General features: G+C 69.6%; 5 protein-coding genes and 1 long non-coding RNA gene across 8 annotated transcripts in view; 3 read left to right on the top strand and 3 right to left on the bottom strand.

The window, feature by feature from the left end:
* NUP98 (nucleoporin 98 and 96 precursor) overlaps nucleotides 1-3,773 on the bottom strand; it is a 43,546-nt gene extending 39,773 nt beyond the window's left edge. Inside the window, exons 1-2 of the mRNA XM_064144128.1 lie at nucleotides 3,649-3,773; nucleotides 88-181 (exon numbers count right to left, since the gene is read on the bottom strand). Coding sequence (XP_064000198.1) covers nucleotides 88-160 — 73 coding nt within the window. The 5' untranslated portion in view covers nucleotides 161-181; nucleotides 3,649-3,773. The remainder of the gene's footprint in view (nucleotides 1-87; nucleotides 182-3,648) is intronic.
* Nucleotides 369-4,020, top strand: LOC135175763 (basic salivary proline-rich protein 1-like). Its single transcript, XM_064144055.1, has 2 exons — nucleotides 369-393; nucleotides 2,204-4,020. Exons 1-2 carry the CDS (start codon nucleotides 369-371, stop codon nucleotides 4,018-4,020), a joined length of 1,842 nt encoding a protein of 613 aa, XP_064000125.1.
* Nucleotides 4,021-4,056: 36 nt separating this feature from the next.
* On the bottom strand, nucleotides 4,057-5,644 carry LOC135175762 (basic proline-rich protein-like). The gene is made up of 2 exons (XM_064144054.1): nucleotides 5,620-5,644; nucleotides 4,057-5,405 (listed from the first exon to the last, which is right to left on the bottom strand). The coding sequence occupies exons 1-2, from the start codon at nucleotides 5,642-5,644 to the stop codon at nucleotides 4,057-4,059; spliced, it is 1,374 nt and encodes a 457-aa protein (XP_064000124.1).
* On the top strand, nucleotides 5,586-15,974 carry PGAP2 (post-GPI attachment to proteins 2). 3 transcript variants are annotated; one of them, XM_064144135.1, is made up of 6 exons: nucleotides 5,586-5,669; nucleotides 6,777-6,954; nucleotides 8,221-8,473; nucleotides 9,536-9,642; nucleotides 14,786-14,894; nucleotides 15,750-15,974. In XM_064144135.1, the coding sequence occupies exons 2-6, from the start codon at nucleotides 6,787-6,789 to the stop codon at nucleotides 15,878-15,880; spliced, it is 768 nt and encodes a 255-aa protein (XP_064000205.1). In that variant the 5' UTR covers nucleotides 5,586-5,669; nucleotides 6,777-6,786; the 3' UTR covers nucleotides 15,881-15,974. The 3 variants fall into 3 exon arrangements, with proteins under 3 accessions (XP_064000205.1, XP_064000204.1, XP_064000202.1); XM_064144134.1 differs by having other exon boundaries at nucleotides 5,593-5,669; nucleotides 6,744-6,954; nucleotides 9,536-9,630; XM_064144132.1 differs by having other exon boundaries at nucleotides 5,593-5,669; nucleotides 6,744-6,954.
* Nucleotides 15,975-17,975: 2,001 nt separating this feature from the next.
* On the top strand, nucleotides 17,976-19,080 carry LOC135176430 (uncharacterized). Its single transcript, XR_010302644.1, has 2 exons — nucleotides 17,976-18,177; nucleotides 18,268-19,080. It is a non-coding gene; the product is annotated as an uncharacterized LOC135176430 (long non-coding RNA).
* Nucleotides 19,081-20,720: 1,640 nt separating this feature from the next.
* Nucleotides 20,721-22,411, bottom strand: RHOG (ras homolog family member G). Its single transcript, XM_064145583.1, has one exon. The coding sequence runs from the start codon at nucleotides 22,409-22,411 to the stop codon at nucleotides 21,836-21,838; it is 576 nt and encodes a 191-aa protein (XP_064001653.1). The 3' UTR covers nucleotides 20,721-21,835.
* Between the last annotated feature and the right edge of the window lie 345 nt (nucleotides 22,412-22,756).

Genomic DNA, 22,756 nt, shown 5'->3' with positions numbered 1-22,756 from the left:
CCCACTCCACCCCAGGCACAGGAGCTGATCCCCCAGGAAAACAAAGCCCCCAGGGGCTGGGAAAGCCACCTGAGAGCCAGCACTTACTTTGGCCAAAGGTGGAGGAGGTCCCAAAGCCTGTGCTGCCCCCAAAGGGGGTCCCAAAGGACTTGTTGAACATCTTCACAGCTGTGCTCTGCACCTGCACAAGGAACAACTCAGGTCTCAGACACAGCTCAGCTGAAAACCTTCAACCTCCACCTGGCTGCTGGCTGAGGCTGGGCAGTGATTGGAGTCCTCCTGCCACAGGGCACAGGGAGGGAACTGAGCTCCCCTGGAGGCCCTCCCAGCCCCAGCCCAGAGCCCTCAGGAGCTGATGACCCCAGGAGATGCCTCCTGGCCTCAGCTCCAGCTGTGAGCCTCAGCTGAAGGCACCAAGAGATGAACACCTGCCCTGGGCCAGCTCTGCTCAAAGCCCTCCTCACCACCTCAGGCACCAAGCTGCTGGCACCAAGCTGCTGGCACCAAGCTGGCAGCAGTGGGCACAGCCTGAGGAGCCCTGGCAGGCTGGCAGCTGGGGCAGAGGAGGCTCCTGGAGGCCAAGCAGGGCCAGGGCAGGGTCCTGCCCCTGGGCAGAACAACCTCCTGCAGCAGCACAGCTGAGGGGGACCTGCTGGGGGGCAGCTGCCAGCAGAGGGGGGGCACAAGGAGGAGCCCAGGAGCCAGGAAGGGGCACTGAGAGCCAAGGAGCCAAAGGCATGGGGGGGGGGCATGCAGCAGAGTGTGGGCAGGGAGGTTCTGCTGCCCTCTGCTCTGCCCTGCAGAGAGCACAGCTGAGAGCTGGGGGGCTGGGGGCTGGCACCTTCTGAGTGGTGCCCAGGGCCAGGCCAAGGGGCACCAAGTGGCAGACAAGAGGTGGCCTCAGGAGCACTTGGCTGTGGTGAGGATGCTGAAGGCCTGGGGCAGGCTGCCCAGAGAGGCTCCTCCTGCAGAGAGCTGCCAGCCCCTCCCTGGGCACAGTGCCCCTCATGCTCCAACCTCAGCTGCTCCTCACAGCTTCCCCAGAGCCCTGCCCAGCTCTGCTGCCCTCCCCTGGCCCTCAGCCTCTGCCCAGCCTCCCCTGGGCTCTCTCCAGCCCTTCCCAAGGCTCTGAACTGGGCAGCCCCAACCCTGCCCCCAGCACTCAGCTGTGGCCTCCCCAGGGCAGAGCAGAGGGCAGCAGAACCTCCCTGCCCCTGCCCCTGTGCCCACACTCTCAGCTTCAGCCTTGCCCTGCCCCTCCTGAGCCAGCTGCAGGCACTAAGGAAAGGCACCAAGCAGCCCCAGACGCCTCCTGCCCTCCCAGGCCCAACACCCCCAGCAGTGCCCACTGGGCACCAGCAGGCAGCTGGCAGGGAGCTGCAGGATGAGATCCTCTCCAGCCAGGCTGGGGTTGGGCTGGATCCTGGGGGCACAGCTGGGTTCTTACCACAGAGGCCTGAGCAGGAGATCAACCTCCCCCCAGCCTCCAGGGGCACAAAGTGCTCCTCAGGCACAAGCTCCACCTGCCCTGGCACAGCCTGAGCCCATCTCCTCTGGGCACAGCCCTCAGCACAGAGCTTGGCCCCAGCTGGCTCCAGGCTGCTGCCAGGCAGCAGAAGGCTGAGGCTGGTGCTGAGGAGCAGCAGAGGCAGCAGCAGGGCACTGCTTGGCCACAGCCAGGGGTGCCAGGGAGCTGCAGAGCCCCACAAGGGCTGCCCTCAGCCTCCTCTGCTGCAGCCTCAGCCCTGCCCCAGCTCCCTCAGCTGCTCCTCACAGCTCCTGCACAGCCTCCTCCTGCTCCTCCACACCCTTGCCCAGCTCTGCTGCCCTGCTCTGTGCCCTGCCCCAGCCCCTCCAGCTCCTCCTGCCCCTGCTGTGCCCAGCCCTGCCCCCAGCCTGCCAGCTGTGGCCTCCCCAGTGCCCAGCCCAGGGGCACCATCCCTGCCCTGCTCCTGCTGCCCACACCACTGCTGCTCCCTGCCAGGCTGCTGCTGCCCTCCTTGCCCACCTGGGCACCCCCTGGCTCCTCTCCAGCTGCTGCCACCAACCCCCCAGGCCCTTTCCAGTCACTCTGCCCCCAGCCTGGAGCCTTCCTGTGCTGGCTGTGACCTGGTCCCAGCAGGTCCCAACCTCTGGACTCGGTGCCCTCATCCACGGCCCCAGCCTGGCAGAACCCTTCTGCAGCTCCTTCCTGCCCCTCCAGCAGCTCAGCTCCCACCCAGCTCGGTGCCAGCCCTGCTGCCACCGAGAGGGACCAGCCCAGACCCCACTGCCATCGAGAGGAGCCAGCCCAGACCCCACTGCCACCGAGAGGGACCAGCCCAGGGCCCCCTGCCACCGAGAGGAGCCAGCCCAGGGCTCCCCTGCCACCGAGAGGAGCCAGCCCAGACCCCACTGCCACCGAGAGGGACCAGCCCAGGGCCCCCTGCCACCGAGAGGAGCCAGCCCAGGGCTCCCCTGCCACCGAGAGGAGCCAGCCCAGGGCCCCCTGCCACCGAGAGAGGCCAGCCCAGGGCCCCCTGCCACCGAGAGAGGCCAGCCCAGGGCCCCCTGCCACCGAGAGGGACCAGCCCAGGGCTCCCCTGCCACCGAGAGGGACCAGCCCAGGGCTCCCCTGCCACCGAGAGGGACCAGCCCAGGGCTCCCCTGCCACCGAGAGGGACCAGCCCAGGGCTCCCCTGCCACCGAGAGGGACCAGCCCAGGGCTCCCCTGCCACCGAGAGGGACCAGCCCAGGGCTCCCCTGCCACCGAGAGGGACCAGCCCAGGGCTCCCCTGCCACCGAGAGGGACCAGCCCAGGGCTCCCCTGCCACCGAGAGGGACCAGCCCAGGGCTCCCCTGCCACCGAGAGGGACCAGCCCAGGGCCCCCTGCCACCGAGAGGAGCCAGCCCAGGCCCCGCTGCCACCGAGAGGGACCAGCCCAGGGCCCTCTGCCACCGAGAGGAGCCAGCCCAGGGCCCTCTGCCACCGAGAGGAGCCAGCCCAGGGCCCTCTGCCACCGAGAGGGACCAGCCCAGACCCCGCTGCCACCGAGAGGAGCCAGCCCAGGCCCCGCTGCCACCGAGAGAGGCCAGCCCAGGGCCCTCTGCCACCGAGAGGAGCCAGCCCAGGGCCCCCTGCCACCGAGAGGAGCCAGCCCAGGCCCCGCTGCCACCGAGAGGGACCAGCCCAGGGCCCTCTGCCACCGAGAGGAGCCAGCCCAGGGCCCTCTGCCACCGAGAGGGACCAGCCCAGACCCCGCTGCCACCGAGAGGAGCCAGCCCAGGCCCCGCTGCCACCGAGAGGAGCCAGCCCAGGCCCCGCTGCCACCGAGAGAGGCCAGCCCAGGGCCCTCTGCCACCGAGAGGAGCCAGCCCAGGCCCCGCTGCCACCGAGAGAGGCCAGCCCAGGGCCCCCTGCCACCGAGAGGGGCCAGGCCTCCTCCTATCCCCCCCTGCGGTCCTCCCTTCCTCTCCGCGCGGGGCCTACGCGCCCTTCTCACCCCCACCGGCCCCCGCCAGGCCCCGCAGCCCCAGCCCCAGCCCAGCCCCGGGCTCCGCCGAGCAGCACCGCGGAACAAAGGCCGCGGGGGAGCCCCGGAGGCCTGCGCGGCGGAGCGAGGGGGCGGAAAGCGCCGCTGGTTCCCAGCCCGTGCCCTGGCCGCTCACCGCCGGTGTCGGGAGGGAGGAGGGAGGCCGCGGGGCAGCAGCGAGGCGCAGGCCCGGCCAGGCCCCTGGGCCGCGGTCCCGGTGCCGGCGGCGCCGCTCGGAGCGGAGCGGGAGGAGGCAACTGCGTCACAGGCCGCCCCGCGCGCGCCTCCCGGCAGCCCCTGCGCGCCGCCGCCGCCCCCCATTGGCTGCCGCCCGCTCGAGTCCCGCCCCCCCGCCCCGCTTCCCCCGCGGCGATTGGCTGCGGAGGGCGCGCCCAGGGAGGGGCCAGCGCCGCCAGCGCTGACTGGCTGGCTGCGGGGCGGAAGGGGCGGGGCTGACGCGGCGGAAGAGTGCGGAGAGCCGCGCGGTGAAGCTCCGCCCCCTCGCTGAGGCTGGACCAATCAGGGGGCGCGGGTGGTGATGACGTCACGGGAGGGGGGACGCAATGCGCAGCAGCCTATAGGGGCCTGGGAGGGGGCGCGGGCGGCGCCGGCAGGGGGCGCTGCGGGCAGGGGGCGCTGCGGGCAGGGGGCGCTGCGGGCAGGGGGCGCTGCGGGCAGGGGGCGCTGCGGGCAGGGGGCGCTGCGGGCAGGGGGCGCCGGCAGGGGGCGCTGCGGGCAGGGGGCGCTGCGGGCAGGGGGTGCTGCGGGGGCAGTACCGGCAGGGGGCGCTGCGGGCAGGGGGCGCTGCGGGGGCGGTGCCGGCAGGGGGCGCTGCGGGCAGGGGGCGCTGCGGGGGCGGTGCCGGCAGGAGGCGCTGCGGGCAGGGGGCGCTGCGGGGGCAGTACCGGCAGGGGGCGCTGCGGACAGGGGGCGCTGCGGACAGGGGGCGCTGCGGAGGCGGTGCCGGCAGGGGGCGCTGCGGGCAGGGGGCGCTGCGGGCAGGGGGCGCTGCGGATAGGGGGGCGCTGCGGATAGGGGGCGCTGCGGGGGCGGTGCCGGCAGGAGGCGCTGCGGGCAGGGGGCGCCGGCAGGGGGCGCTGCGGGCAGGGGGCGCTGCGGGGGCAGTGCCGGCAGGGGGCGCTGCGGACAGGGGGCGCTGCGGGGGCAGTGCCGGCAGGGGGCGCTGCGGGCAGGGGGCGCTGCGGGGGCAGTGCCGGCAGGGGGCGCTGCGGACCGGGGGCGCTGCGGGGGCGGTGCCGGCAGGGGGCGCTGCGGGCAGGGGGCGCTGCGGGGGCGGTGCCGGCAGGGGGCGCTGCGGGCAGGGGGCGCTGCGGGGGCAGTACCGGCAGGGGGCGCTGCGGGCAGGGGGCGCTGCGGACAGGGGGCGCTGCGGGCAGGGGGCGCCGACAGGGGGCGCTGCGGACAGGGGGCGCTGCGGGCAGGGGGCGCCGACAGGGGGCGCTGCGGACAGGGGGCGCTGCGAGCAGGGGGCGCCGGCAGGGGGCGCTGCGGACAGGGGGCGGTGCCGGCAGGGGGCGCTGCGAGCAGGGGGCGCCGACAGGGGGCGCTGCGGACAGGGGGCGCTGCGGGCAGGGGGCGCCGGCAGGGGGCGCTGCGGACAGGGGGCGCTGCGGGCAGGGGGCGCTGCGGGCAGGGGGCGCCGGCAGGGGGCGCTGCGGACAGGGGGCGCTGCGGGCAGGGGGCGCCGGCAGGGGTCGCTGCGGACAGGGGGCGCTGCGGGCAGGGGGCGCCGGCAGGGGGCGCTGCGGACAGGGGGCGCTGCGGGCAGGGGGCGCCGGCAGGGGTCGCTGCGGACAGGGGGCGCTGCGGTGCGAGCGGTGCGGTGCGGGCGCCCCCTGGCGGCACTGCTCGGCACTGCCTCCGGTGGCGGCGCTATCGCGGCAGGAAGGGGCGGGCGGTGGAGAGGAAGAGGAGGAGGAGGAAGAGGAAGGAGAAGGAGAAAGAGGAGGAGGAGGAGACGGAGAAGGAGGAGGAGGAAGTGGGGAGGAGGAAAGGAGGAGGAAGGAGGAGGAAGGAGGAGGAGGAAGGAGGAGGAGAAAGAGGAGGAGGAGGAGGAAGGAGGAGGAGGAAGGAGGAGTTGCGGTGCCGGAGCCGGTGCCGGGTCGGGGCATGGAGCTGTGTGCAGGGAGCTGAGCGGTGAGAGGCCTCCGGGGGGGCGCTCCTGGGGGGGCTCTGGGGGTGTCCTGGGGGGGTGATGGCTCCGGGGGGGGCTCTGGGGGTGTCCTGGGGGGGTGATGGCTCCGGGGGGGCTCTGGGGGTGTCCTGGGGGGGGGTGATGGCTCGGGGGGGGCTTTGGGGGTGTCCTAGGGGAGGTGATGGCTTTGGGGGTGTCCTGGGGGGGTGATGGCTTTAGGGGGTGTCCTGGGGGGGTGATGGCTCCGGGGGGGGCTTTGGGGGTGTCCTGGGGGGGTGATGGCTCCGGGGGGGCTTTGGGGGTGTCCGGGGGGGGTGATGGCTCCGGGGGGGCTTTGGGGGTGTCCTGGGGGGGGTGATGGCTCCGGGGGGGCTTTGGGGGTGTCCTGGGGGGGTGATGGCTTTAGGGGTGTCCTGGGGGGGTGATGGCTCCGGGGGGGCTTTGGGGGTGTCCTGGGGAGGTGATGGCTTTGGGGGTGTCCTGGGGGGGTGATGGCTCCGGGGGGGCGTTGGGGTGGTGGGAGGAGGAGAGCCCCAGCAGCCTCAGGGGTCTCTGGGGGTCACTCCGTGGCCAAGGCAGACTTAGCCTGGCCCTGACCCTGCCAGGCTGAGCCAGGCTGGACCCTGGCCAGGGCTGCCCAGGCTGAGGAGCTGTGGCTGAGGGCAGGAGGCTCCAGGCTGGGGGGGATCTTGGTGCAGGCTGTGCCAGGGGTGGCTCCTGCCCAGCTCCCTGTGCCCAGGGGTGCAGGCAGAGGGCCCTGGTGCAGGCTGTGCCAGGGGTGGCTCCTGCCCAGCTCCCTGTGCCCAGGGGTGCAGGCAGAGTGCCCTGGTGCAGGCTGTGCCAGGGGTGGCTCCTGCCCAGCTCCCTGTGCCCAGGGGTGCAGGCAGAGTGCCCTGGTGCAGGCTGTGCCAGGGGTGGCTCTTGCCCAGCTCCCTGGTGCAGGCTGTGCCAGGGGTGGCTCCTGCCCAGCTCCCTGGTGCAGGCTGTGCCAGGGGAGGCTCCTGCCCAGCTCCCTGTGCCCAGGGCTGCAGGCTGTGCCAGGGGAGGCTCCTGCCCAGCTCTCTGTGCCCAGGCAGCAGGCAGAGTGCCCTGATGCAGCCCCCTGGCAGCCCCAGCAGGATGTTCCAGGTGCCCAGGGTGCCCCTGGACCGGGAGGGGATCCTCTTCAGGCTGCGCTTCACCACCCTGGCCCTGGGCACAGTCTCCTGCCCCCTCTTTGGCTTCCTCTTCTGTGTCACCTGGTCCCTGCTCTTCCACTTCCAGGAGACCACAGCCACCCACTGTGGGGTAAGAGAGCTCTGCCCCCCAGCTGCAGGGCACTGCCCCCTCCAGCAGCCTGCACAGCCTGGCAGGGCTGGCAGGGGCCCAGGAGAGAGCTGGGCACAGAGGTTGGAGCAGGAGCTGCTGGGGCAGGCCAAGGGGGAGGCTCTGGAGCTGCAGCAGAGAAGCTGTGCAGGAGGGGGGAGGAAGTTGTGCAGCAGGAGGCTGGGCAGAGCCTGTGCCAGGGCAGCCAGAGAGGTTGGCAGCTGCCCCCTGGCTGGCAGCACCCCAGGGCAGGGGGTTTGGGCTCTGAGCTGCCTGCTCTGCCTGGGGCTGGCCCTGCTGGCTGCAGGCTGGGATGGGTGAGCCTGGGAGGTGCCTCCAGCCCAGCCCATGCCAAGACTCCATCACCTTGGGAGGTGCCTCCTGCCCAGCCCATGCCAAGACTCCATCACCTTGGGAGGTGCCTCCTGCCCAGCCCATGCCATGCTTCTCTGTCCTGAGCACTCGGCAGTGATGAGGAGGAGGAGGGAGCCTGGTGAAGCTCCACACAGCTCAGCTGTCTGCTGGAGGAGTCATTTGAGGCCTTAGGAAAGGACTTTCTGCCTCTGCCAGGGGGAGCTGCAGGGGCTGGGGCAGGGCACAGAGCAGGGCAGAGATGGTACCCCTGGGCTGGGCACTGGGGAGGGCACAGCTGGCAGGCTGGGGGCAGGGCTGGGCACAGCAGTGGCAGGAGGAGCTGGAGGGGCTGGGGCAGGGCACAGAGCAGGGCAGCAGAGCTGGGCAAGGGTGTGGAGGAGCAGGAGGAGGCTGTGCAGGAGCTGTGAGGAGCAGCTGAGGGAGCTGGGGCAGGGCTGAGGCTGCAGCAGAGGAGGCTGAGGGCAGCCCTTGTGGGGCTCTGCAGCTCCCTGGCACCCCTGGCTGTGGCCAAGCAGTGCCCTGCTGCTGCCTCTGCTGCTCCTCAGCACCAGCCTCAGCCTTCTGCTGCCTGGCAGCAGCCTGGAGCCAGCTGGGGCCAAGCTCTGTGCTGAGGGCTGTGCCCAGAGGAGATGGGCTCAGGCTGTGCCAGGGCAGGTGGAGGCTGTGCCTGAGGAGCACTTTGTGCCCCTGGAGGCTTGCCCAGGCCTGTGCCAGGCTGCCCAGGGCAGTGGTGCAGTGGGCATGGCTGGAGGGGCTGGCAAGGGGCAGAGCTGTGGTGCTGGGGCCATGGGTGGGTGGTGCTGGGGCAGGGCTGGGGCCGCCCTCAGCCTGCCCGCAGTGTGCCCAGCAGGTGCCCGTGCCCCGTGCCCGCAGGTGCCCAACTTCCTGCCCTCCATCAGCGCGGCCGTGGGGGCGGAGGCTCCGCAGCGCTGGGTCTGGAGGCTCTGCGTGGGGCTGCACTCCGCCCCGCGCCTCCTGGTGGCCTTCACCTACTGGAACCACTACCGGAGCTGCCCCTGCCCCCACCCTGCCTACCTGCGCCTCTGCCACTGCACCCTGCTGCTCAGCCTGCTCGAGAACCTCGCCCTCCTCATCCTCACCTACGTCTCCTCCTCCGAGAACTACGGTAGGGCCCCCCCGGCCGCCTGCCCCTGCGGGGAGGGCAGCTGGGGGAGGGCACCAGGAGGTGCCCAGCAGGCAGCTGGGGGCGCTGGGGGAGGGCAGAGCCCCCGGGGCGGGCAGGGGCAGAGGGGTGAGGAGCTGCTGCTGCCCCCTGCCCAGCCCTGCCGCGGCTCCACCGCCTCTGGACCCCCCCACGCCTCCTGTGTCCTCTGCAGCCCAGCCTCTTCCACCCCCTCCGGAGCTCTCCCAGCCCATCCCATAATGCCACCCCCTCTGCGGGCCCTCCCCACGCTCCTCTGCCCCACGGCTGTGCTCAGACCACCTCCAGCTCCTCCTCCTGCCCCAGGGCCGGTTCTGCCCTGCCCTGCTCCTGGAGCAGCCTTCGAGCTGCCTCCCTCCTCCCTTCCCTCCTCCCTGCCTCCCTCCCTCCCTGCCTCCTCCCTGCCTCCCTCTCTCCCTCCCTCCCTTCCCTCCTTCCTGCCTCCCTTCCCTCCTCCCTGCCTCCCTTCCCTCCTCCCTCCTCCCTGCCTCTCTCCCTCCCTCCCTTCCCTCCTTCCTGCCTCCCTTCCCTCCTTCCTGCCTCCCTTCCCTCCTCCCTGCCTCCCTTCCCTCCTCCCTCCTCCCTGCCTCCCTCCCTCCCTTCCCTCCTTCCTGCCTCCCTTCCCTCCTCCCTGCCTCCTCCCTGCCTCTCTCCCTCCTCCCTTCCCTCCTCCCTGCCTCCCTCCCTGCCTCCTCCCTGCCTCCTCCCTGCCTCCCTCCCTCCTCCCTGCCTCCCTCCCTCCTCCCTGCCTCCCTTCCCTCCTCCCTGCCTCCCTTCCCTCCTCCCTGCCTCCCTTCCCTCCTCCCTGCCTCTCTCCCTCCCTCCCTTCCCTCCTCCCTCCCTCCCTTCCCTCCTCCCTCCCTCGCTTCCCTCCTCCTTGCCTCCTTCCCTCTTCCCTGCCTCCCTCCTCCCTCCCTCCTTCCTTCCCTGCCCCCCTTGCCCTCCCCTCTCCCCCTCTCCCTGCCCCTTCCCCCCTCCTGCAGCAGCAGGCTCTCAGAGCAGCCCTCTGTGCCCCCTGCCCCGCAGCCATCCACGAGAATGCCTTCATCCTCTTCATCAGCTCTGCCCTGGGGCACAAGCTGCTGACCTGCATCCTCTGGAGGATGACCAAGAAGCACACAGTAAGTCCCCAGGTACAGCCTCCTGCTGCTCTGCTCTGCTCTGCTCTGCTCCCCTGATCTCCAGGAGGGGCCAGCGTGGTGCTGGGCACCAGAGCTCAGCACTTGACCCAAAGGGTGCCAAGGGGCAGCAAGTGGCAGGCAGGAGGTGGCATTGGAGGCAGCTTGGGTGGGGTGAGGCTGCTGGAGGCCTGGAGCAGGCTGCCCAGAGAGGCTCAGGGAGTCCTCTCCTCTGGGAAGCTTCCAACCCTCAGGGCCTCCTGGGTGCCAGAGCTGTGCCCTCAGTGCCTCCTGGGTGCCAGAGCTGTGCCCCCAGGGCCTCCTGGCGCCTGCCTGGAGCTGCCCTGCAGCGTGCTGGAGCTGCTGGAGGGTGACCAGAGCAGGAGCTCAGGTCTGCAGCCTCCCATGAGAGCTCCACCTGTGTCCCTCTGCCCCTCCTGAGCTCCCTGCCCCTCCTCTGCCCTGTTCCCTCACCCACTCCCCCCGTGCCACCCCCTCAGGAGGAGGCTGGGCAGGGGCTGCAGGGGCTTGCTGGGCCCCTGGCAGGGGGGGAGCTGCAGGGGAGGCTGCTGCAGTCTCAGGGCTGGCTCCAGGGCCTGCTTCAGCCTTCTGCTCCATCCTGGCTCCTGCTCCAGACCCTTCTCCTGGCCCACAGACCTGCATGAGAAGCTTCCAGAAGCCCTTTGGCTCCAAACCCCCCAGCAGAGGAGCCTCTGGAGGGCTTCTTGTCCAGGGGTGGCTGTGAGCTGAGGGCTGAGGCTGTGAGCCCTGAGCCTCCTGCTGCTGTGCTGCCTGCAGGCTGCCACTTGCCAGGGCAGCAGCAGCAGGGCAGGGCTTGTGCCCCTGGGCTGGCACTGGGGAGAGCACAGCTGGCAGGCTGGGGGCAGGGCTGGGCACAGCAGTGGCAGGAGCAGCTGCAGGGGCTGGGGCAGGGCACAGAGGAGGGCACAGAGCTGGGCAAGGGTGTGGAGGAGCAGGAGGAGGCTGTGGAGTGGTTGGGTAAGAGGAGATGGGCTCAGGCTGTGCCAGGGCAGGTGGAGGCTGTGCCTGAGGAGCACTTTGTGCCCCTGGAGGCTTGCCCAGGCCTGTGCCAGGCTGCCCAGGGCAGTGGTGCAGTGGCCATGGCTGGAGGGGCTGGCAAGGGGCAGAGCTGTGGTGCTGAGGCCGTGGGTGGGTGGTGCTGGGCAGGGGCAGGTCTGGGCAGAGGCAGAGCAGAGCAGGGCAGGGGCAGAGCAGGGCAGAACAGGGCAGGGGCAGAGCAGGGCTGGGGCAGAGCAGGGCAGAGCAGGGCAGGGGCAGAGCAGGGGCAGAGCAGGGCAGGGCAGAACAGGGCAGGGGCAGAGCAGGGCAGGGGCAGAGCAGGGCAGGGGCAGAGCAGGGGCAGAGCAGGGCAGGGCAGAACAGGGCAGGGGCAGAGCAGGGCAGGGGCAGAGCAGGGGCAGAGCAGGGCAGGGCAGAACAGGGCAGGGGCAGAGCAGGGGCAGGGGCAGAACAGGGCAGGGCAGGGCAGGGGCAGGTCTGGGCTCCCTCCCCTGGGGGCTCTCTCCCCACCCACCCCAGTGCCCGTCCCTGGGGGCAGGGCAGCTCCTGCATTGGGTGCTTTGGCTGCTCTGTGTCTGTCCCTGCCCAGTCTCAGCATCTCGCTGCAGTGAGAGCTGCGGGGTGGGGGCAGGGCAGGCCCCGGTGCCCTGCAGCAGGGCCCTGTGGCACCAGATGGAGCTGTGGCCCAGGGCAGGCCCAGGCTGGGCAGGTTCCTCCTGCAGGGTGGCTGGCACCAGGGCCACCAGATTGGCTGTGTCTGGGCAGAGCTGGCCGAGGCCTGGAGGTGCCAGCAGGCACGTGGGCATGGATGCCAGGCTGTGATAAGCAGGTGCCAGCCTTATCTTGTCCCTGCAGCTTGGCCTGGCCACCCCAGCAGGGTCTTGTGATGGCACAATTTGGGCTCTGCCGTGAGTCAGTGCCACTGGCACGCAGCTGGGGCAGGCTGGGTGGCACCTCCTGGGGCTTCCCCTGCTGGTGGCCTGCTCAGCTGCATGCCAGGGCTCAGCTGGGGCTGGCACTGCTGGGGCCACCTCCTCCAGGTCCAAGTGGAGCAGCAGTGGTGTGGGTAGCAGGAGCAGGGCAGGGCTGGTGCCCCTGGGCTGGGCACTGGGGAGGCCACAGCTGGCAGGCTGGGAGCAGGGCTGGGCACAGCAGTGGCAGGAGCAGCTGCAGGGGCTGGGGCAGGGCACAGAGCAGGGCAGCAGAGCTGGGCAAGGGTGTGGAGGAGCAGGAGGAGGCTGTGCAGGAGCTGTGAGGAGCAGCTGAGGGAGCTGGGGCAGGGCTGAGGCTGCAGCAGAGGAGGCTGAGGGCAGCCCTTGTGGGGCTCTGCAGCTCCCTGGCACCCCTGGCTGTGGCCAAGCAGTGCCCTGCAGCAGGGGGCAGCTGGGGCAGAGGGGAGGCTGAGGGGGAGGAGAGGGAGAAGGGGAAATAGAGGAGGAAGAGAGGAAGGAAGTGGAGAAGGGTTGAGGGCCCCAGAAGCTCCTCAGAGCATTTTGGGGCCCTCAGAAGCTCCTCCAGAAGCTCCTCAGAGCTCTCTGGGGGCTGCAGAAGTGCCCAGCAGGACAGGATGGGGGTGGTTGTGTCTGCAGCTGCTGGAGACACCACCGGGAGCTATCTTCCTCCTCCTCCTCCTCCTCTCTGGGTGTTCCTCTGGCTGTGCCCTGCTTAGGGGGGAAGGGCAGGGCTGGGTTGGGTCTTTCCGGCAGGGGTTGGCGGTGGAAAGCCTGAGGTGAGGCTCTCAGAGACCTCCTCCTCCTCCTCCTCCTCCTCCTCCTCCTCCTCCTCCTCCTCCTCCTCCTCCTCCTCCTCCTCCTCCTGTGACCACAGAGGAGGTTGTCTCACGTGAAGCCTCCAGAGCCAGGGGGAAGTCCCCTCCCAGCACCCAGACACAGCCCCCTGGGACCCCCTCAAGTGCCCTCCTGCAGCTCCAGCCCTGCCCTGGGGCTCCCCAAGTGCCCTCCTGCAGCTCCAGCCCTGCCCTGGGGCTCCCCAAGTGCCCTCCTGCAGCTCCAGCCCTGCCCTGGGGCTCCCCAAGTGCCCTCCTGCAGCTCCAGCCCTGCCCTGGGGCTCCCCAAGTGCCCTCCTGCAGCTCCAGCCCTGCCCTGGGGCTCCCCAAGTGCCCTCCTGCAGCTCCAGCCCTGCCCTGGGACCCCCTCAAGTGCCCTCCTGCAGCTCCAGCCCTGCCCTGGGGCTCCCCAAGTGCCCTCCTGCAGCTCCAGCCCTGCCCTGGGGCTCCCCAAGTGCCCTCCTGCAGCTCCAGCCCTGCCCTGGGGCTCCCCAAGTGCCCTCCTGCAGCTCCAGCTCTGCCCTGGGGCTCCCCAAGTGCCCTCCTGCAGCTCCAGCCCTGCCCTGGGGCTCCCCAAGTGCCCTCCTGCAGCTCCAGCTCTGCCCTGGGGCTCCCCAAGTGCCCTCCTGCAGCTCCAGCCCTGCCCTGGGGCTCCCCAAGTGCCCTCCTGCAGCTCCAGCTCTGCTCTGGGGCTCCCCAAGTGCCCTCCTGCAGCTCCAGCCCTGCCCTGGGGCTCCCCAAGTGCCCTCCTGCAGCTCCAGCTCTGCCCTGGGGCTCCCCAAGTGCCCTCCTGCAGCTCCAGCCCTGCCCTGGGGCTCCCCAAGTGCCCTCCTGCAGCTCCAGCTCTGCTCTGGGACTCCCCAAGTGCCCTCCTGCAGCTCCAGCCCTGCCCTGGGGCTCCCCAAGTGCCCTCCTGCAGCTCCAGCCCTGCCCTGGGGCTCCCCAAGTGCCCTCCTGCAGCTCCAGCCCTGCCCTGGGGCTCCCCAAGTGCCCTCCTGCAGCTCCAGCTCTGCCCTGGGGCTCCCCAAGTGCCCTCCTGCAGCTCCAGCTCTGCTCTGGGACTCCCCAAGTGCCCTCCTGCAGCTCCAGCCCTGCCCTGGGGCTCCCCAAGTGCCCTCCTGCAGCTCCAGCCCTGCCCTGGGGCTCCCCAAGTGCCCTCCTGCAGCTCCAGCCCTGCCCTGGGGCTCCCCAAGTCTCCTCCTCCCTCTCCAGCCCTGCTGCTGGCACCACTTGGAGCAGCTCCTGGTGGCCCCTAGGTGCCAGCTGCAGGGCAGCAGCTCCACGGGTGGGCACTGTGGGGGGGTTCTGCTTTTGGGGGTGTCCAGGAGCTGGGTGGCTGGGAGAGAGGGAAGGGAATGGGTTGGAGGAGACCTTGGAGGTGATGGAGGCCAAGCACGGCCCCAGCCCTGCCCAGCCCCTCCAGCCATGGCCACTGCACCACTGCCCTGGGCAGCCTGGCACAGGCCTGGCACAACCCTCCAGGGCCACAAAGTGCTCCTCAGGCACAGCCTCCACCTGCCCTGGCACAGCCTGAGCCCATCTCCTCTGGGCACAGCCCTCAGCACAGAGCTTGGCCCCAGCTGGCTCCAGGCTGCTGCCAGGCAGCAGAAGGCTGAGGCTGGTGCTGAGGAGCAGCAGAGGCAGCAGCAGGGCACTGCTTGGCCACAGCCAGGGGTGCCAGGGAGCTGCAGAGCCCCACAAGGGCTGCCCTCAGCCTCCTCTGCTGCAGCCTCAGCCCTGCCCCAGCTCCCTCAGCTGCTCCTCACAGCTCCTGCACAGCCTCCTCCTGCTCCTCCACACCCTTGCCCAGCTCTGCTGCCCTGCTCTGTGCCCTGCCCCAGCCCCTGCAGCTCCTCCTGCCACTGCTGTGCCCAGCCCTGCCCCCAGCCTGCCAGCTGTGGCCTCCCCAGTGCCCAGCCCAGGGGCACAAGCCCTGCCCTGCCCCTGTGCCCACACCACTGCTGCTCCATGCCAGGCTGCTGCTGCCCTCCTTGCCCACCTGGGCACCCCCTGGCTTCTCTCCAGCTGCTGCCACCAACCTCCCAGGCCCTTTCCAGCCACTCTGCCCCCAGCCTGGAGCCTTCCTGTGCTGGCCGTGCCCGGGGGGCAGGTGCCAGGCTGTGCCCTCGGCCACTGTCGGTGCCACCACCCTCCCTGGCACCCGTCGGGGCCGCGCTGGCTGCTGGCAGCTGCTGCCTGTGCCGCAGGGGTGCGGGGGGAGGGTGTGGGTGGCGCTGGCAGTGCCCTGGCAGTGCCCTGGCAGTGCCCGGGCAGGGCAGGGCAGGGCAGGGCAGGGCAGGGCAGGCGGTGAGGCTGCCGTGGCCGTTGCAGGAGCGCAGGTCCTACCGCTGGAAGCAGCTGCTCTTCCTCTCCACCTTCCTCACCTTCGCCTGCGCCGTCGGCGTCTACCTGCACCACAACCTCTACTGCAGCCCCGGAGGTGAGCACCGGCCCCGGCCCGGCCCCCCGGGACCGGCACAGCTCCTCCCCAGCCCCGGGGCCGGGGGGGAGCTCCTCAGCACCGCCCCCGCTGCCCCCAGCAGCTGCTCCAGCCCCTGAGCTGCTCCAGCCCCTGAGCTGCTCCAGCCCCTGAGCTGCTCCAGCCCCTGAGCTGCTCCAGCAGCTGCTCCAGCCCCTGAGCTGCCCCCAGCAGCTGCTCCAGCCCCTGAGCTGCCCCCAGCAGCTGCTCCAGCCCCTGAGCTGCTCCAGCCCCTGAGCTGCTCCAGCAGCTGCTCCAGCCCCTGAGCTGCTCCAGCAGCTGCTCCAGCCCCTGAGCTGCTCCAGCAGCTGCTCCAGCCCCTGAGCTGCTCCAGCCCCTGAGCTGCTCCAGCCCCTGAGCTCCTCCAGCCCCTGAGCTGCTCCAGCCCCTGAGCTGCTCCAGCAGCTGCTCCAGCCCCTGAGCTGCTCCAGCAGCTGCTCCAGCCCCTGAGCTGCTCCAGCCCCTGAGCTCCTCCAGCCCCTGAGCTGCTCCAGCAGCTGCTCCAGCCCCTGAGCTGCTCCCAGGAGCTCCTCCAGTCCCTGAGGAGGTGCTCCAAGAGCTCCTCCAGCCCCTGAGCTGCTCCCAGGAGCTCCTCCAGCCCCTGAGCTGCTCCCAGGAGCTCCTCCAGCTCCCAAGGAGCTGCTCCAGGATCTCCTGCACCTCGTTCTGCAGAGGTGGCTGCAGGAGGAGCTCCAGGAGCTCGTCCAACCCCTGAAGAGATGCTCCAGGAGCTCCTCCAACCCCCGAGGAGCTGCTGCAGGAGCTGCTGCTGCCCCCAGGCCGTGCTCAGCCTGTGTGGTTCTTGTCCCCCCCCAGTCTACACCATCTTTGCCTTCCTGGAGTACTTGGTTGTCCTCTCCAACATGGCCTTCCACATGACTGCCTTCTGGGACTTCAGCAACAAGGAGCTGGTGGTGAGCTCAGTGCTGGAGGAGAAGCACTTCTGAGGGGGCTCCCAGGGCACCAAAGGCTTCTCCTGCTGCTTCCGGAGCTGCCTCCAGCATCCTGCCACGGGATGGCTTCAGCCTCCTCCTCCTCCTCCTGCTCTGCCTCAGGCTTCCTCCTCCTCCAGCTTGGAGGTTGAGGGACAAGGTCCTCCCAAAGGGCTTTGGTGGCCTCCCAGGCCTTGAAGGTGGAGGGAGCAAGGTGAGGAGGTGAGATCAGGGCGGAGATGCCAACAGCGCCCAAGTCCTGCTCTGGCCTTGCCCAGGAGACCTCTCCAGTTGGAGACCAGGTTGGGTGCTCTGCTCCAGCTCTAGACCAGGTTGGGTGCTCTGCTCCAGCTCTAGGCCAGGTTGGGTGCCCTGCTCCAGCTCTAGGCCAGGTTGGGTGCTCTGCTCCAGCTCTAGGCCAGGTTGGGTGCCCTGCTCCAGCTCTAGACCAGGTTGGGTGCTCTGCTCCAGCTCTAGGCCAGGTTGGGTGCTCTGCTCCAGCTCTAGGCCAGGTTGGGTGCCCTGCTCCAGCTCTAGACCAGGTTGGGTGCTCTGCTCCAGCTCTAGACCAGGTTGGGTGCTCTGCTCCAGCTCTAGACCAGGTTGGGTGCTCTGCTCCAGCTCTAGACCAGGTTGGGTGCTCTGCTCCAGCTCTAGGCCAGGTTGGGTGCTCTGCTCCAGCTCTAGGCCAGGTTGGGTGCTCTGCTCCAGCTCTAGGCCAGGTTGGGTGCTCTGCTCCAGCTCTAGACCAGGTTGGGTGCTCTGCTCCAGCTCTAGGCCAGGTTGGGTGCTCTGCTCCAGCTCTAGGCCAGGTTGGGTGCTCTGCTCCAGCTCTAGACCAGGTTGGGTGCCCTGCTCCAGCTCTAGGCCAGGTTGGGTGCCCTGCTCCAGCTCTAGGCCAGGTTGGGTGCCCTGCTCCAGCTCTAGGCCAGGTTGGGTGCCCTGCTCCAGCTCTAGTCCAGGTTGGGTGCTCTGCTCCAGCTCTAGACCAGGTTGGGTGCTCTGCTCCAGCTCTAGGCCAGGTTGGGTGCTCTGCTCCAGCTCTGGACCAGGTTGGGTGCTCTGCTCCAGCTCTAGGCCAGGTTGGGTGCCCTGCTCCAGCTCTAGGCCAGGTTGGGTGCCCTGCTCCAGCTCTAGGCCAGGTTGGGTGCTCTGCTCCAGCTCTAGACCAGGTTGGGTGCTCTGCTCCAGCTCTAGGCCAGGTTGGGTGCCCTGCTCCAGCTCTGGACCAGGTTGGGTGCTCTGCTCCAGCTCTAGGCCAGGTTGGGTGCCCTGCTCCAGCTCTAGGCCAGGTTGGGTGCTCTGCTCCAGCTCTAGGCCAGGTTGGGTGCTCTGCTCCAGTTGGAGACCAGGTTGGGTGCCCTGCTCCAGCTCTAGGCCAGGTTGGGTGCTCTGCTCCAGCTCTAGACCAGGTTGGGTGCTCTGCTCCAGCTCTGGACCAGGTTGGGTGCCCTGCTCCAGTTTGAGACCAGGTTGGGTGCCCTGCTCCAGCTCTAGGCCAGGTTGGGTGCCCTGCTCCAGCTCTAGGCCAGGTTGGGTGCCCTGCTCCAGTTCTAGACCAGGTTGGGTGCTCTGCTCCAGCTCTAGACCAGGTTGGGTGCTCTGCTCCAGCTCTAGACCAGGTTGGGTGCTCTGCTCCAGCTCTGGACCAGGTTGGGTGCTCTGCTCCAGCTCTAGACCAGGTTGGGTGCTCTGCTCCAGCTCTGGACCAGGTTGGGTGCTCTGCTCCAGCTCTAGGCCAGGTTGGGTGCTCTGCTCCAGCTCTAGACCAGGTTGGGTGCTCTGCTCCAGCTCTAGACCAGGTTGGGTGCTCTGCTCCAGCTCTGGACCAGGTTGGGTGCTCTGCTCCAGCTCTAGACCAGGTTGGGTGCTCTGCTCCAACTCTGGACCAGGTTGGGTGCTCTGCTCCAGCTCTAGACCAGGTTGGGTGCTCTGCTCCAACTCTGGACCAGGTTGGGTGCCCTGCTCCAGTTTGAGACCAGGTTGGGTGCCCTGCTCCAGCTCTAGGCCAGGTTGGGTGCCCTGCTCCAGTTTGAGACCAGGTTGGGTGCTCTGCTCCAGCTCTAGGCCAGGTTGGGTGCCCTGCTCCAGCTCTAGGCCAGGTTGGGTGCTCTGCTCCAGCTCTAGGCCAGGTTGGGTGCTCTGCTCCAGCTCTGGACCAGGTTGGGTGCTCTGCTCCAGCTCTAGGCCAGGTTGGGTGCCCTGCTCCAGCTCTAGGCCAGGTTGGGTGCTCTGCTCCAGCTCTAGGCCAGGTTGGGTGCTCTGCTCCAGCTCTAGGCCAGGTTGGGTGCTCTGCTCCAGCTCTAGGCCAGGTTGGGTGCTCTGCTCCAGCTCTGGACCAGGTTGGGTGCTCTGCTCCAGCTCTAGACCAGGTTGGGTGCTCTGCTCCAGCTCTAGACCAGGTTGGGTGCTTTGGGCTGGGATCTGCTGAGGTTCAGAGGTGCTTTGGGCTGGGATCTGCTGAGGTTCAGAGGTGCTTTGGGCTGGGATCTGCTGAGGTTCAGAGGTGCTTTGGGCTGGGACCTGCTGAGGTTCAGAGGTGCTTTGGGCTGGGACCTGCTGAGGTTCAGAGGTGCTTTGGGCTGGGACCTGCTGAGGTTCAGAGGTGCTTTGGGCTGGGACCTGCTGAGGTTCAGAGGAGCTTTGGGCTGGGATCTGCTGAGGTTCAGAGGTGCTTTGGGCTGGGATCTGCTGAGGTTCAGAGGTGCTTTGGGCTGGGATCTGCTGAGGTTCAGAGGTGCTTTGGGCTGGGATCTGCTGAGGTTCAGTGGTGCTTCAAGAGGAGGATGCTGGTGGGACCCTCGGGAGCCTTCATCTGCCATGGTGCCAGGGGACCAGTGGCAGGGGGAGTTGGTGGCCCCTTGGCCCGGGGCTGGTGGCCCCTGGGTGGGTGTTGGTGCTGGCAGCTGTGGAAGAGGAGCAGGCAGCAGGAGGAGGTTGAAGCTCTCCTGGCTTCGGGAAGCTCTCAGCTGGACCAGGCAGGACCATGGAGGCTCCACGGAACTGCTCCTCCTGTTGGCACCAGGCAGCAGCAGGGACCCTGAGCTGCCTCCAGGCTCAGCCCTGCAGCTCCCAGGGCTGCTCCCTTGCAGCAGGTCCCTGCCAACCCTCCTGTCCCTCTCTGGCTGTCCCCACCCTGCCCAGGCCTGTCTGGGCTGAAATAAAGCATTGAGGGCTTGGGGCACCTCCTGGCAGTGCCTCCAGGCCACCTCCTGGCACAGCCTCCAGGTCACCTCCTCCCAGTTTGGCCTCTGGGTGGGCCCAGGGTGGCCTCTGGGTCCCCATCCCTTCGTGGGACACCAGGCTGGGAGGGAGGAGGTGGAGAGTGGGGGGTGGTGGGGCTGGGGAGTGGGGTGAAGGGCAGGGAGCTGGGAGGGGATGGTGGAGCTTGAGGGTGGCACAGGGACCTTGGGGGGGAGTGGAGGAGACGGAGCTTGGGTGGTGGCACTGGGAGTGGCACATGGAGCTTGGGTGGTGGCACTGGGAGTGGGTTGTGGAGCTTGGGTGGTGGCACTGGGGGGTGGCACATGGAGCTTGGGTGGTGGCACTGGGGAGTGGGTTGTGGAGCTTGGGTGGTGGCACTGGGAGTGGGTTGTGGAGCTTGGGTGGTGGCACTGGGGAGTGGCACATGGAGCTTGGGTGGTGGCACTGGGAGTGGGTTGTGGAGCTTGGGTGGTGGCACTGGGGAGTGGCACATGGAGCTTGGGTGGTGGCACTGGGAGTGGGTTGTGGAGCTTGGGTGGTGGCACTGAGGGGTGGGACAGGGACCTTGGGGGGTGGCACTGGGGGGTGGCACATGGAGCTTGGGTGGTGGCACTGGGGAGTGGGACGTGGAGCTTGGGTGGTGGCACTGGGGGGTGGCACATGGAGCTTGGGTGGTGGCACTGGGGGGTGGCACATGCACCTGGAGCTCATCCTGCTGCCACTCCCAGTGCCCCACCCCAAGGTCCTCATCTCCTGCCACCATCTGCTGCACCTGGACCCCCTCTCACCTGCACCCTTCTGGTCCTGGAGGAGATGGCTGATGGTGAGAGGCCTCCAGGCCTGGGCACAGCCCTGCCTGGCACCCAGGCGCCACTGAGGGTGCCCATGGTGGCAGAGGACAAGGCCGTGGAGATCCACCAGAGCCAGCAGGAGATGGCCATGGAGATCCCAGCAGTGGGAGCAGGATGAGGCCATGGAGATCCCAGCAGTGGGAGCAGGATGAGGCCATGGAGATCCCAGCAGTGGGAGCAGGAGGAGGCCATGGAGATCCCAGCAGTGGGAGCAGGAGGAGGCCATGGAGATCCCAGCAGTGGGAGCAGGAGGAGGCCATGGAGATCCCAGCAGTGGGAGCAGGAGGAGGCCATGGAGATCCCAGCAGTGGGAGCAGGAGGAGGCCATGGAGATCCCAGCAGTGGGAGCAGGAGGAGGCCATGGAGATCCCAGCAGTGGGAGCAGGATGAGGCCATGGAGATCCCAGCAGTGGGAGCAGGATGAGGCCATGGGGATCCCAGCAGTGGGAGCAGGATGAGGCCATGGGGATCCCAGCAGTGGGAGCAGGATGAGGCCATGGGGATCCCATTCCTTCCTTCTCCAGTGTCCCCTCCCCCCGGAGCAGTGTCCCCATGGCCACCTGCTGCCACCTCCCCCAGCCCTGCTGGCCCTGCGTGGCCATGGTGGTGGCCAGGGCCTGGAGTTGGCCATGGTGGTGGCACCTTGGTGTGCCCTGGGCAGCCATTGGGCACCCTTAGCTTGCTGCTGGGCAGGATGAAGAGGTCCAGCTCAGCCTGGGGACATCTTTGGGTGTCCCCAGGGTGTCCCCAGGGATGCCCCCACCCTTGGCCCCAGGCAGGAGAGCAGAGGAGAGCAAGAACCTGGGCAGGAGCTTTTATTTCAGCAGAGACATCTCAGGGAGCCTCTGGCCACCAGCAGGTCCCTGCTGCCCTGCAGAGCCCTGGCACCAGCTGGCACAGGGGCACAGTCCCCTGGCAGCACCCAGGCTCCTCCCAACCTCCCCACCCCACAGGAGACCTCCTGGACCACCCCGCAGCAGCTCTGGGAGGTGGCCAAGGGCACAGAGGTGCCACGGTGCAGGAGGGGAAGGTGGCAGCTCCCCACGGGGCCAGGCTCAGGTCACAGGTGCCCGTGGGGGGCTCAGGGTGGGGGTGCAGGTGCCCGTGGGGTGCTCAGGGTGGGGGTGCAGGTGCCCATGGGGTGCTCGGAGGGAGGTGCCCATGGGATGCAGGAGGTTGGTTTGGAAGGTCCCTGTTGGGTGCTGAGGGCAGGCAGAAAGGCTTTGGCCAGGCCAAGCAGCTCCTTGGCAAGCAGTGGTGGGACCAGAGAGACATCTACTGAGTGCCAGGAGCCAGGCAGGAGGTGCCCCGGGGTCGGGAGGTGCCCGGGGTCGGGAAGCTGGGAGGTGCCCCAGGGTCAAGAGATAGATGCCCGAGTGTCGGGAGGTGCCCGGGGTCGGGCAGTGCCCTAGGGTCAGGAGATGCCCCGGGGCCGGGAGGTGCCCGGGGTCGGGAGGTGCCCTAGGGTCAGGAGTTGCCCCGGGGTCGGGAGGTGCCCCGGGGTCGGGCAGTGCCCTAGGGTCAGGAGATGCCCCGGGGTCGGGAGGTGCCCGGGGTTGGGCAGTGCCCTAGGGTCAGGAGATGTCCCGGGGTCGGGAGGTGCCCGGGGTCGGGCAGTGCCCTAGGGTCAGGAGATGCCTCGGGGTCGGGAGGTGCCCGGGGTCGGGCAGTGCCCTAGGGTCAGGAGGTGCCCCGGGGCCGGGAGGTGCCCATCGTCCCCAGGACGGTGTCTGTGTCAGCACAGCCCAGCTCCCGCCCTGGCACAGCCTGGGGGCCGCCAGCCCTGGCACCGCCACCCCCGAGGGCACATCCGCGGAGACTCCGCCGCAGGGGGGGGGGGGGGGGGAGGGTGCGAGGAAAAGCTTCTGCTTGGCACTGCGAGCCCCGGGGGCGGGGGCGGTGCCAGGCTGGCACCTCAGAAGAGGACGCAGGACCTCTTGGGCTTGGCGGGGCTGGGGTTGAGCACCGCCCGCACGGCCTCGGCGAACACCTCCTCGACGCCCTCCTGGCGGAGCGCCGAGCACTCGAGGTAGCGCACGGCGCGGATCTGCCGGCAGAGGCTCAGCCCCTGCTGCCTGCTGATGGGGGCTTGCTCCTGCTCCCGCAGCCGCCGCAGCGTCTCGGGGTGCGTCCGCAGGTCCTTCTTGGTGCCCACCAGCAGGACGGGCACGCTGGGGCAGTGGTGGCACACCTCCGGGTACCACTTGTGCCGCACGTTCTCGTAGGAGGGGGGGCTGGCGATGGAGAAGCAGATGATGAAGACGTCGGTCTGGGGGTAGGAGAGGGTGCGCAGGCGATCGTACTCCTCCTGCCCGGCCGTGTCCCACAGGTTGAGGCTGAAGGTTCTGCCCTCCAGCGTCTGCTGCGCGCTGTAGTTGTCGAACACGGTGGGGATGTAGTGGCGGGGGAAGGCCTGCGTGGTGTAGCAGATCAGCAGGCAGGTCTTGCCCACCGCCCCGTCGCCCACCACCACCACCTTGATGCTCTGCATCGCCGCTGCCGCTGCCTGTCCTGCCGCTACCGCTGTCTTCAGCTGCTGCCTGCCCTGCCCTGCCTGCCGCTGCCTGCCACTGCCTGCCGCTGCTGCCTGCCGCTGCCCGCCGCTGCCTGCCGCTGCCTGCCCTGCCTGCCCTGCCTGCCGCTGCCTGCCGCTGCCTGCCCTGCCTGCCCTGCCTGCCGCTGCCTGCCGCTGCCTGCCCTGCCTGCCCTGCCTGCCGCTGCCTGCCGCTGCCTGCCCTGCCTGCCCTGCCTGCCGCTGCCGCTGCCTGCCGCTGCCTGCCCTGCCCTGCCCTGCCTGCCGCTGCCTGCCCTGCCTGCCGCTGCCTGCCCTGCCCTG

This window comes from Pogoniulus pusillus, chromosome 6, assembly GCF_015220805.1.
Source record: "Pogoniulus pusillus isolate bPogPus1 chromosome 6, bPogPus1.pri, whole genome shotgun sequence".
In the NCBI taxonomy this organism is placed as follows: domain Eukaryota; kingdom Metazoa; phylum Chordata; class Aves; order Piciformes; family Lybiidae; genus Pogoniulus; species Pogoniulus pusillus.
This window is presented reverse-complemented; position numbering and strand designations above follow the sequence as displayed.